Source organism: Colias philodice, chromosome 24 (genome assembly GCF_061535455.1).
Source record: "Colias philodice isolate Cphi_HAF_F1 chromosome 24, ilColPhil1 Martin Lab GWU primary, whole genome shotgun sequence".
NCBI lineage: Eukaryota > Metazoa > Arthropoda > Insecta > Lepidoptera > Pieridae > Colias > Colias philodice.
The window spans coordinates 556,472-569,949 of record NC_143109.1 but is presented as its reverse complement, the minus strand read 5'-3'; the positions used below and the strand labels follow the sequence as shown (position 1 = coordinate 569,949).

The 13,478-nt window shown below is 31.3% G+C and overlaps 1 protein-coding gene across 1 annotated transcript in view; it reads right to left on the bottom strand.

Moving 5' to 3' along the window:
- Nucleotides 1-10,001, bottom strand: part of apolpp (retinoid- and fatty-acid binding glycoprotein apolipophorin) — a 35,704-nt gene extending 25,703 nt beyond the window's left edge. Inside the window, exons 1-10 of the mRNA XM_089710414.1 lie at nt 9,855-10,001; nt 4,056-4,082; nt 3,521-3,717; nt 2,717-2,881; nt 2,278-2,427; nt 1,930-2,122; nt 1,453-1,616; nt 1,217-1,287; nt 740-905; nt 197-379 (exon numbers count right to left, since the gene is read on the bottom strand). Coding sequence (XP_089566540.1) covers nt 197-379; nt 740-905; nt 1,217-1,287; nt 1,453-1,616; nt 1,930-2,122; nt 2,278-2,427; nt 2,717-2,881; nt 3,521-3,717; nt 4,056-4,082; nt 9,855-9,924 — 1,386 coding nt within the window. The 5' untranslated portion in view covers nt 9,925-10,001. The remainder of the gene's footprint in view (nt 1-196; nt 380-739; nt 906-1,216; nt 1,288-1,452; nt 1,617-1,929; nt 2,123-2,277; nt 2,428-2,716; nt 2,882-3,520; nt 3,718-4,055; nt 4,083-9,854) is intronic.
- Nucleotides 10,002-13,478: the final 3,477 nt, after the last annotated feature.

Below are 13,478 nucleotides of genomic sequence, written 5' to 3'. Positions count from 1 at the left end.
TAATTACCACCAGTTGAAATTAATCTCAATTATCTGTATTTAATTAAATTTTAAGAAAAGCAAAAAGTTTGAGTAATTCAAGTTGTAGCTGTTTCTATTTAAATTGTATGTACATTAGCTGTTAATATTATAATTAACTTTTATTATCAGGTGATTTTCTTTCATTTAGAATAAATTAATTATAGGAATTGCTTACGTTGTCTTCATCAACCTTCGTCTTAGGTTTGCAGTTTTGCAGTTTAGCTGCGAATTTCTTGCTAAGAGCAATAATTCCCTCCGTCTTACTGGAATGGCATTCATGAGCGCGGCAGTATACTCCAGCGAGAGCGCCAACTCCCAGGTAGATTTCTTTGGGTGCATCCGGAAGGTCCAAGAGACCCTATAGATACATTTTTAATTAGTGATTATGACAAAAAATTTAAATTAAAAAACGTTAAAAAACGAAGAACGGGAACGGTAGCAAAGGTAAGAATATCCTACATTAAGTCTAAATATTTAAGTTATCAATTCTTATCAATTCTAGAGCGAAATTTTAAATATTATTAAAATTACATTATTATAATTAGGATATTTTTTTCAGCATCGCAGTTAAAGTTTATCACTATACATAAAGCACGTCATAATAAATTGATTCATAAAAATTTTAACTTTAAATATACACAAAACTCATGTTTTTCCAGTTAACAATAGCCTACAAAATCAAAATGTTCTAAACTATAGTTAAAGAAATGAAACTTACAGCAGCAGCCTTAATGGTGTCGCTGGTGACGTGTCTAGCGTTGCCGAGGGAGAGGAAGACCAGCTTCTCTTCAAGGGCAGAGAGTTGTTTGCCCTTCAGGACCTGGATGGAGGCCTCGATACTGGGACCTGTGCCGGCGCGGAGCAGACCATCCAAGAATACGCGTCTGAAATAATAATATTAATTGCAATTGTTATACAATGACATGGCTAGTCAAAACAGAGTTTGGAAAATATGTTAAACAATACAGTGATGTTATCCTGCAGTTATATTTATAACGTAAATGATGTTGATTGAACAAATTAATTACGAATATTTTTAAACCACCACATCATAATATGTAGCTAATTAAAAATATAATCTAATCGTTATTTTTCTTTGTTCGATTCTGATGTTTAATAAACAAAGTATTCCAGAACCAGCAATCAATGTATTTTTGGTGAAACGAATAAAATAGAAGAGAAAATATCGACTTACTTTTCGAGGTTATTTCCTTTGATTTGGCCAAATACTTTCATCAAGTCATCCTTGCTTGTAGATCTCATAATCTGTAAAAATAATTAGTGGTTAGCAAAGCATTTTTTTTGTCTGAATTAATAAATAAACACTTATAAATACTGTGTCATGATACAAATACAACAAAAATATATTTTCTACTAGTTGGTGATTATTATGAAAATTAATATCTAGATGTTATTTTTTCTAATACTAACCCTGACGAGTTGAGCGAAGAAACCAGCAGATTTAGAACCAGCTTCAGTGCCGAGGTGTTTGCATGCTTCCTTAATGGCAACAAGAACATTCTGTGCGTTGTTGTGGTCAGGCGTACCTTGGTGGGGGTTCTCGAAGATGATGGTGCGGCTTTCGGGGCAGTTGCCTGATTATTTTATAAAGTTACGGTTATAAAAGATGAGAGCATACGTCATATATATGTGGATATATAATAAAATAGTATGTGGAGAGGGTTGATGTTTTTAAGTTTTGTGGTATTATAATACTGGTTGAAATATTGCATTAAGAAAAGATATTGTTTTATGGATTTTGTTTCAAATCAATTACAATTATACTTAAGTATGGCCATGATAAAAGAACCACAAATGATATTTTCACTAATATAATATGTTCATCTCTTCGGCTTTCCTCGTAAAATTCACAATAATAATCATGAACTTATTCAGCACAATTCTTACCTCCATTGCCACCCCCTTGAGTTGTTCCAGAGAGGGTAAGTTTAGTGTTGACAGCGGCTCTAGCACCATTGTCCCCAGCAGAGAATGGCCTGTAAATGTAGTCTTCAGAAGCAGCCACTTTCTCGGGAATACCGTTGTTGACTTTGGTCTCGACAGTCAGGGCAGATTGAAGAATCTGAGTGTTCTTAATAACCTGTTTAAATATGGAAGTATTAGAAATTACGTTTCAACGGGATGTGATAACTTCAAGTGAAGATAATACTTTACATTTTAACTTGCCAAATAAGTATTTTAGTATTTTTAGCTATCCAAGAGTAGGTTAGAATAAAATTAGTTAAAACAACTTACAGCGCTTGGGTTGTACACAGCAGAGATCAGGTCGTTTTTGCCCTGTTCCCGGTATGCGCAGCGGGAGAGATCCCGGCGTCTGTGCAGGAGTACAGCTGAACCCTCTTGGGAGGAGGACACGTCGGTGGGACAAGCGCCGAACACATCGATCTAGAAGGTAAGGTGGATGGTGAGGATTGTAAATTAGGTGTAAGTGTTGAAGTGATAGTAAATAGAGAGAGAAGGTTAGTTTTAACTGAAATAATTGAAGTGGAAGGTTTATTGATTGCTGGAAAGGTTATTAGCAAATTGTTATAAACAACGCACCCAATATTATATTATCTAGAGTAGAGCTAATAAGGCTATAAAAATAGTTTTAAACATGAACATCCATAATAAAGGCATAAAATATATTATGTGTGTAAATAATTATTAATTTAAACAGGTTAGAAATATTTACCTGTGTAGATGATTTCTGTTCTGTCTGCAGGAGAGAAATGATGGCTCTCTTGATGTTAAGAGAAGCTCTGGTGTCACCATCCTCAGCGCAGATTTGAGATCCAACGCGGCCATCTTGGAAGCTGAATTGGACGACCTTGTCAATGCCTTTAGGTGCGGGGTATTTCTGTAAATTAATAAATCGTGTGCTTAAAATAAAAAAGGACAAGAAGAAAAAAAATGTGTGTGTGTACTAGTGTACACACCTAAGAAGTGAAACTTCTTTATGACCTTATTTAAAAAAAAATATATGCGTGTACTAGAGTACACACGTAAGAAGTGAAACTTCTTTATGACCTTAAAAATGTCACGAGTATGGCGTAACGCAAAAATGTCACGCGTACGGCGTAACGCAAAAATGTTACACTAAATTTTTGTCCAACCCCGATAAAGAAGTTTCACTTCAAAAAAATTTACTATATGCAACTTTACAGAAATACGTCAAATCACGCGTGGTAGGGATAAGAAAAAGATGGCGTAACGGAAAAATGTCACGCGTAACGAAAAAATGTTACACTAAATTTTTTTTCAACCCCGATAAAGAAGTTTCACTTCAAAAATTATTAATTTATCCAGAAAATCCTTTTAAAAATATTCTAAAATCTCTCCAATAGTTGTCTAGCAACAATTTTAGCTCGAGCCTAGAACTTTCTCGTTCTCATAATTTTATGATCTTTGCTTGTTTCATACAGGCCTTTAATTAATTTAGATTTTTTTTTGTTCGCACAAGCAATTTAGTTTATTAAAGTTCTATTACACATCTTACCTTGCCACCAGGACCAGAAATAGCCAAGGCACTGACTTTAAGCGAATGAGCGCAGTTACCAAGTGCCGTTACGGAGACTTGACCGAAAACTTTCACGTTTGTCTCCTGCTTATTTGCTCCAGTCAAGTAGACGGAGACGGTTCCTTCGACGCCATAGTTGTATGTGTGTCCATTAAGAAAGCTTGGTGATGATGGAGCTGGAGGGGAATTTAGGTTTAAATTATTATTATTGAACCATTTTTCTTATGGGTCGTTTCAAGTATTTCAAAGAGGTCAAGTAGGAAATTTTGTTAAATAAGAATGAAAAATAGTTGAAATATTTTTGTATTTAAATATTTTGGGTTTACACTAACTTCTGTCTTTGATTTTGAAATGGAATTCTATAACTTATAATTTTTAATTTATTATGCACCGGGAATCGAACCCAAGATCCTATAAGCTTTACTATAGCATTTAGTTATATTAATAACTGAAATTTAGTAATAAATTTAAGATATAAAATTAAATATATAATAGAGTACAATATAATACTTACATCCTTTACACGCTATTGAGCATTTGTCTGAAACAAATAAAATTGTTTTGATTAGTTCACTAAATTACCACCATTAGAATTTAAAACATTTAGATGATTATTATTATATTTAAATATTTTTTTCATGATCGATTTTACATTTGTTTTTATTTGGTAATCATTAATTCGAATAGACTACTCGTCAGTAAATATAATCCATACTAATATTATAAATGCGAAAGTAACTCTGTCTGTCTGTCTGTTACTCAATCACGCCTAAACTACTGAACCAATTTGTATGAAATTTGGTATGGAGATATTTTAATACCCGAGAAAGGACATAGGCTAACTTTTATTGCGAAATATGTACCACGGGCGAAGCCGGGGCGGACCACTAGTGATAATATAAGCTTGTATAAATTATTACTTTACTATTTCAGTGGCATCTGAGTAACCTGGGCGAAATCAGAGCAAGTGGTTTGTAAATATAATATCAAACCGATCAATTCTTCTTCTATGTCAAATCGATGTAGATCGCTCATAAATATTATAATTAGAAATCTTATATAATTTTAATTACCGCATATAAATATATTGCACGCCTCATAAGCGAAGCGTTGAGGTGGGTACTACTGTCACTTCGCGCTAAACATCTGATTTTTCAAACTTAAAATGTCTTTATGTATCATACATTGCACTTGTAAGATAATACATACACACACATATTAAGAAAAAACACTATTTTTAACGTTCATGATATTTTTGATGTCATTTTTGTTATTTAAACTAGTTAAAAAACAGTTTAAAAAAGTTCTGTCTTGGACGTCCGTGTGTCTGTATGTGCGGATCCTTTTTCTTGTTAACACGATAGCGACCGAAATACTTTACTAATCGAGTCTTTTTTTTTCTCTTACGCTTGAGTATGCTCAGGAATAGAACCCTTTCATTTTTCAGGGTCTGATTCGATGTGGTTTAATTGTTATTAAATAAACAAAAATAATAATTAATAAATATTTATTAAAAAAAAATTATGAGGCGTGCACTTTTGGATTTTCCAAATTATTTTTAACCTTGCATAAATGTGTCATAAATATTATCAATTACTAATTCTAATCATCATAATTTGCTGAAAGGAAAACTCGTAAAATTTGCAAATAAATAAACTAATCGGTGTAAGGTCCATTTCCTCAGTTTATCTCAAACTTAGGGTCAAGGTACAGATTGTGGATCAACAAAGTTAGTTCCGTTACGGGTCTTTAGGTCATAAGTATGCAAACATGTGAATCATTCTTTAATAGAGTGATTAATGAATAATATTTACTTCATTTTGACTAGTAAATATTAGTATCTATATTTCTTCGATAGCTTTCTCCGTTACAAAGATTCTAAATAAATTCAAATTCAAATTGTGTTTATTTTAATGTTACGATTGTTGTTACGACGTTGTACCTATATACGATTTTGTCGATATTTTAAATCGAATAAACAATACAATCTTTACACATACAATAACAAAACATAGCAACTTGTTTCAAACTACTGACTCTATCTTTAAGATCTAACTCATGCGCAATTTGGGTGTTCATTGAAAAATTAAGTGATTTTGCTATTTATCACTTGGCGACGATCTCATTACAACTTTTAGTGTTAAAATAATCATAAAAACTGTGTTTGTTTTTGTTAATTGTAATAACAACACCTATATTTGTAACTGCATTCTTGCGGATAAATGTAATTTGAATTTGAACACAATTGTATTAAAACTAAACATTTAAAACTGAAATTACACAAAGATACATAAAAGTACTTTAATCAGCATATTCCTTTATACATCTCATTTAGTCCAGTCTATAGACATTCTAGACATTTCAATTCAATCCTCAAGCCGATCACAATGGTCGAAGCGCAGTTTTATGCAATTACCCAATTTGCTGAGGGGACTTTATTGGTCGTATTTGGGGTCCCAGTGGATAAGGTCCTTGACTCCTGTTTGTTCATATTGGAAATATTTGTTTGTGATACAACCAAAACATTTCCACAAGAAAATACATAATTTGAGCCAGTTATTCAAGAATAATATTATGTGCCTAGTAAAATTAGAATAAGTACAATTAGGTATCAGGAATCTAGTAATATATTTTAGACAGTACATAGATGAAATAAGTAAACAATTTGGTGATATCGTGGTTTAGGTGCGATTTAATTTTATGAATATTTAACGCATTGAAAAGGAGATTTATTGATCAACTTATAAAGAGGGTAATACTCATGATAAATCAACATGATTATATTATTATTTTTTTGTATCACTTTCTAGAAGGTGTCGCGGCAGGCCGAAGAAAAGATGGCGGGATGAACTGGACCAATTTAATAAAGACTGGTCTACAATAGCACAAGATCGTGATTCATGGAAGCGCTTTGGGGAGGCCTTTGCTCAGCATTGGGACACAACAGGCTAATACAATACAATAAAAAAATCACTTTTTGGAAGTAGTTAAAGTAAAGAAAAATAAGCGTAAGACTCTACTTGTAGAAGGTTCTTTAAATATAACCATTCTTTACTATTTTTATTATATCATGAACCCAATCTTATTACTGTCATATAACTCCGATTACCAATTACTGCGAATCATCTCATCATATCATGACCGGGGTGTAATTTATTGAAATCTTAACAATATACCTACTAATATAACTTACTATGAATAGCTGTTACTGTTGTTAACAATATCACTACATAGTATAAAACAAAGTCGCCTTCTCTGTCCCTATGTCCCTTTGTATGCTTAAATCTTTAAAACTACGCAACGGATTTTGGTGCGGATTTTTTTTAAATAGATAGAGTGATTCAAGAGGAAGGTTTTAGTATATAATTTATTGGGTTTTAGACAAAGCGGGCGAAGCCGCGGGCGGTAAGCTAGTGTTTTATATAATATTGAAATCTTTTCCTTTAAGTTCTAAAAAACGAAGCCGTTAAGATGCTATAGACAGTATTAACTAATATTTTGACGGATTTCTAATCATGAAGAGATTTTCAGTAGAGTAAGTGAGTAAAGTAATCATGTAAGCTTGCTATTTGGAAGTCTTTTGAAGTGAAACTTCTTTATCGGGGTTGGAAAAAAATTTAGTGTAACATTTTTTCGTTACGCGTGACATTTTTCGGTTACGCGCCATCTTTTTCTTATCCCTACCACGCGTGATTCGACGTATTTCTGTAAAGTTGCATATGTACATAAATTATTTTTTGAAAAAATAAGGTCATAAAGAAGTTTCACTTCTTACGTGTGTACACTACTAGTACACGCACACATTTTTTTTAATTTTTCCATAGGTATCCTATACATCTATATAAGTATGTTCAACAGATATTATAGTTCCCACGTTATCACGGATAATTTGTCAATCAGTGTAGAGCGGGCGCATCCGCGAAGGGACGTTTATAATATGTTTGTTTGTTTACACTTTACACTTGATATATGGCTCATATTATAGGTTTGCTCAATGTCATATAGTACGAAATAATTAACTGTGAAATAGTCGTTAGATGAACACAGATTATGAAAATATCATATTCTAATCATTGAAATAAGAACTTTATACGGCAACGTTAAATAAGTAGGCTGAAAATACCAATATTTCGAATCGTTGATAGTTCTTAGTTCATAAACATTTGCTAAAGTATCGAGGAATTATTAAATTTTGAGTTTTAGTTTAAGCTTACTTCTTTTATAAGAGTTTATTTATAATCTTAAACAATCTATGAATCTGTTAGTTGCTTCATAGATTTTTTTATACTGGAGTCTATCTTAAAATTTCCCTACCAACCGAAACAGGATAGAGCAACTAAAAAGTTATATGTTGACTAAACACAAAAGTACTGAATCGATTTTGATAAAATGACGAATAGTTATAGTTAATAATACAAGTTATGTTGCAATTAACATCAAAATAAGGTATTTATCGAAAACACGAAGAACACAAACATTTATTTATACCGCGAATATTTGATAAACGGGTCAAAAGCTAAGAGATAAGTAACAATGGAAAGTTATCTTCAGTGGTCACTGCCAAGGTCTCAACAGATAAAATTAATTTAATAATATTGGCGGATTTGGGATAAAACAAGAACTCGATTATAGCGAAACTCAGAGGGAAAAAGATAAGGTAGGTATATCGTATCGTAATTATATTGTCGTATGTTTTTCGAAAAAGTGTAAGTATAAGATTTTTAAGATTATTAAAATTTACCCAGAATAATAACGAAAAAGATGCACCTAAGTTGATAACAGTTTTAAAAACAAATTTTATTTAAAAACACCATTACTTAAAGGTGTGGATTAACAAAAGCGATGCGATAAGCTTTAAAATTTCTAAAGACGCGTTAATTCTTTATTATGAATTTCTCTAAGTTTATAGATAGTTAAATAATCCTTTGTTCCTAGACAAAGGTATTATTATCTCTTTGTTCTCACAAAATGATAAGCTTGTTTACTTTTCGAGTAATTACCTTAATATCAATACATGTCTGAAAGCTCACATTATTAAGACAATACAATTTTCTTAATAATCTTCTTGTAAATATGCCTTTTAAATATAAATTTATCACAACTTGTACCTTTCCATGTTGACTCTTTCTCGCGAATACAATGTAATCTTGGATATTGAACTGTATGTTATTGTATTAAAGTTCAAATTCACTCGGTGGATGTTGACAGTGACATTGATAGCGGTATCTCGGGTCAAAGTTGAATATTATCTCGGTGTTAATTGCGAATATATTATTATCAGTGTTAGCAACAGTTTATTTTCTTATGAAAGCGACACCTTTTAAACATTATGTAAGAGTTTTGAACGAGGCTTTGTGGACTTGTAATTATACCTTACTCTTGACTTACATTATTCTAACCTTTCAGTATCGTTACAAAGTAAAAAGGTACTTTGTCGTTAATGTGTTTAAACGATAAATTTACTATATAAAGATTCCATTACTTCTGACTATACTGAGTTGTAGTTGTGATAATTTCTTACTTTGTAATAATTGTCCATTTTGAACTTATCGTTAGAAATATCTTTGTATTAGCATCTCATGAAGAGGTTGATTAAGTTGATGTATAAAGTTCTGTAGACATTTTTTGGATTAAATATTATGAAATGCCATAAAATAATATTTAATGTTATTCATATTACATTACATTGCTATAAAATTTTTATAGTCATCTCTCGTAAGAAACAAAAATATTATTACGTTATAATATTTTCTTTTAAAGTGTATAAAATACATGTACCAACTTATGGTATAACACTTAACTGATTTACTTCGTTTTAAAATAAGGATATTTTTTTTATTTTCAGAGGATAAAATGTAATTTTAAAAACATGAAATTCTGCATTACTCTCCAATCATCATTATAATTTAATCAGGACTATGGAAAACTATTTCACAAAGTATATGGTATTTATGTAAAAATATCAATAATGAATATTTTTTTATTTCTATAAAAAACAATTCGCTCGCCCATTGTTAAGCGGACATAAAAAAATATAGAGTCTATGTTACGTATTTATTAATACAGATTGTTACTACTGAAATTATTTTTAATATCGGCTCAGAGTTTTTACCTTTATAGTTTATACGTCAAAAATTAGAAGTTAAACTTATAAACTTATTGTAACTTAATAAAACTTAAATATTTATCATGCATTTAATTTTATTAATTTTTCTAAATGGTCGACTCTACATTATGACTAAATATTTATTAACTGTATAAAAACACAAAATAAAGGTACACTACTGCATTTTTAACTATAAAAAAAACTTACCACTTAAAGCCGGCCTCCATAAAACCGCTAGCAGTAAAATAACACTAAAGCTTAAACTATTCGTCCCCATATTTAGGGGTTATCACTTTTAAATCAGTCTATACGAATACTACGCGCGTCTGCCACGACGTCTCAACGGCAAATGCACTCAAACTTTCCCCCCACCTCCTTATATAGATGCAGCGCCATCTACCTATTCGATTTTCAAATTACAATCCGTAATATCTAAGTTTGTTTTAACTATTTATTTAGGAGGTGACAAAGGTTAAATTGCTGTTGATTAGAATACAACTTGATTACATATTGTTGGGTAATATTCCGTGTTATATTATATATATTAATAACATGTGATTATGTATTTACTTTTACTAAAAAGTAAGTTTATGATCTAAAAACTCAAAAAAACCCAGACCAAATAAGTAAAATAAAAAATTAAACGCTAAATGCGAAGATAAAGTGTCATTTTCAAGAAAAAAATTAAAATTGCAATAACTCTTCAACGGCTAACTTTTGGATATGGTATTATAAGATCAAATCAGTTTGTTTTGACCCCTACTACACGCTCTTAACAGGAATAGGTCGACTTAACCTGTAACCCTGTATATTTTATAAAAGAAATACTTCATTCAATCATATGTGGTTTGAAGGCGTTTTGTTTCTGGGTACTGTATTATGGTCTTGTTTATTGTTTTTTCAACTATAAACAAGTGATAAAATGCTGCTTTGATGTCATATTTTTGTGGAAATAATATTATTTTAGTCGTTAATGTTTTGTAAAATTACGCTAAACTGTAAATAAGACACTTATTTATTTATTATTTTTATCTGAAAATATAAACAGTAGGTACGTAACAATCAATGTTTTACATAAAATTTTTACCGACTTCAAATAAAAAGGTTTCAATTCGACTGCATTTTATTTAATAAAATTATTTATTTATGTGAACTTATTATTTAGCTTACTTAGTTAACTAAGTTGCTTCATATATGATTGAGGATCTGAACAAATAAAGAAGGAAGAAAGCTTTGCTCTACTAAATAGAATATAATGAAAGGCTAAGGTGAAAGAAAAGTCAATTTTTAAAATACCTACCTACATAGTTCCAACTGTTTCGGATTTTAATGAAAATTCAGACTATCACTACATAGTATAAAACAAAGTCGCTTATTCTGTCCCTATGTCCCTTTGTATGCTTAAATCTTTAAAACTACGCAACCGATTTTGACGCGGTTTTTTAAATTAGATAGAGTGATTCAAGAAGAAGGTTTTAGTATACAATTTATTAGGTTTTAGACAAAGCGGGCGAAGCCACGGGCGGAAAGCTGGTACTTTATAAAATGAATTTTATATAATACACCAAAATATATAATTCATATCTACGTAATGTAAAAGATGCTGTTATCAAAAGTTACAAACACTTCAGTTTAAGATAATCTTTAAATAAAAATTAACAGTTCAAAGGCCTTTTCATACTTTCAAACAATGCCATTGTTACACTTAACACAGAAGATTAGATAATCTTTTACAATGTTAATACAATATATTATTATGTAATATTTAGGTTTACAAGAAATTTAATTTATCGATAACCTTTCTTATGAAGTAATACATTAATAAATTGCGTTTAACTCATTCACTAAATAATAATCCAAGCCAATCGTTAATTATTGATTTTATACTAAAATTTTTTTTGAAGTGAAACTTCTTTATCGGGGTTGGAAAAAAATGTAGTGTAACATTTTTTCGTTACGCGTGACATTTTTCCGTTACGCGCCATCTTTTTCTTATCCCTACCACGCGTGATTCGACGTATTTCTGTAAAGTTGCATATAGTAAATTATTTTTTGAAAAATAAGGTCATAAAGAAGTTTCACTTCTTACGTGTGTACACTAGTACACGCACACATTTTTTTATTAATATCCACTTATTGTATAATCTTCTATACATACTATAATAATATTATCAAGCTGAAAAGTTTGTTTGTTTGAACGCGCTAATCTCAGATATTTATGCAAATATTATAATTGGTCCGATTTTTTTCGGTGTTAGATAGCCCATGTATCGAGGAAGGCTATATTATACCATCACGCCAAGACCAACAGGAGCGGAGCAATGCGGGTAAAACCGGAGGGCACAGCTCGTTGTAAATAAAATTATGGAATTATTATTTATTATTTATTGACGTGACAACGTCTTATAATTCGATAGAGCCGGCTGCACACACGAAAAAACATGACTCATGCGGCGTTACCTCGCTCTGAGGCGTTCCATGTAAGGCTTGAAGTGCAAGCGAGAGCGCGGAACGAGCGACAAAGAAGCACAATCGGACGTTGTCACGTTCAACTATAGTCAGTAAACCGACTTTACAGACAACCAATTTTTATAATAATTACTAGCGGTCCGCCCCGGCTTCGCCCGTGGTACATGTTTACGTTTTCTCTACATAAGAACCATCCTCGTACTTCAAGGAATATAATAAAAAAAGAATTATCGAAATCGGTTCAGCCGTTCTCGAGTTATGCGCTTACCAACACATTTTGCGATTCATTTTTGTATAAGATTTATTATTGTACAATCATAAATAAGGCTATAGAAGGAGAGAGTTCTAATAATATAGCTCTACTTCTAGAGACTTATGTTAATGTGCATAAAGTTAAAAAAGTGACTAATACTAACTTATTTTTATAGGCAATTTTTGACCTGAGTAGATAATGTGATAAATAAAAGACTTAAGTTTTAGACGAAAATAGACTATAAAGATAATTTTGTTATGGTTTGGTATTCAAATGTCTCCGTAGAAATATATGACTTGACTGACAGGTTGGCTTGGTTGGTAGTGGCCCTGCCTTCCAAGCCAGAGGTCGTGGGTTCGATTCCCACCCGGGACAAATATTTATGTGATGAACATAGATGTTTGCTCTGTGTCTGGGTGTTAATTATCTATATAAGTATTTATTTAAAAATTATATATGTATGTTTATCATCCACCTGGTTTCCATAACACAAGCGAAAGCTTATGGGATCAGATTGTGCCGTGTGTGAAAATTGTCCTGAAATATTTATTTATTTATATTTTTAATCTTAAATTCTTATAAATCGTCCGTTTTTATGACTTTCGCTTAAAGGCAGATACTAAATCGGATTATGTTTTGAAACGGAAGTATTCAGGGTGGTAGAAAGTAGAAACAAACAAACAGAACCAATTATCATTCTAATTTTGTTGGGATTTCTGTGAATTTGTACCGCTAATCTTAGAAACGGCTTTACTGATTTGTGAGCAATTTTTATGAACAGACATATTATAATATTACGGTAATACTACCTTAAAATTAATTATTTTATTTCAGTTTATTCATAAACTAGCTTACCGCCCGCGGCTTCGCCCGCTTTGTCTAAAACCTAATAAATTATATACTAAAACCTTCCTCTTGAATCACTCTATCTATTAAAAAACTGCATCAAAATCCGTTGCGTAGTTTTAAAGATTTAAGCATAGGTACATAGGGACATAGGGACAGAGAAAGCGACTTTGTTTTTTATACTATGTAGTGATAAAGATGTTATAGCAAAAAATTACACAAATAAACAGTCGGTAGGTATTATTATTAATTGGAATTATTGC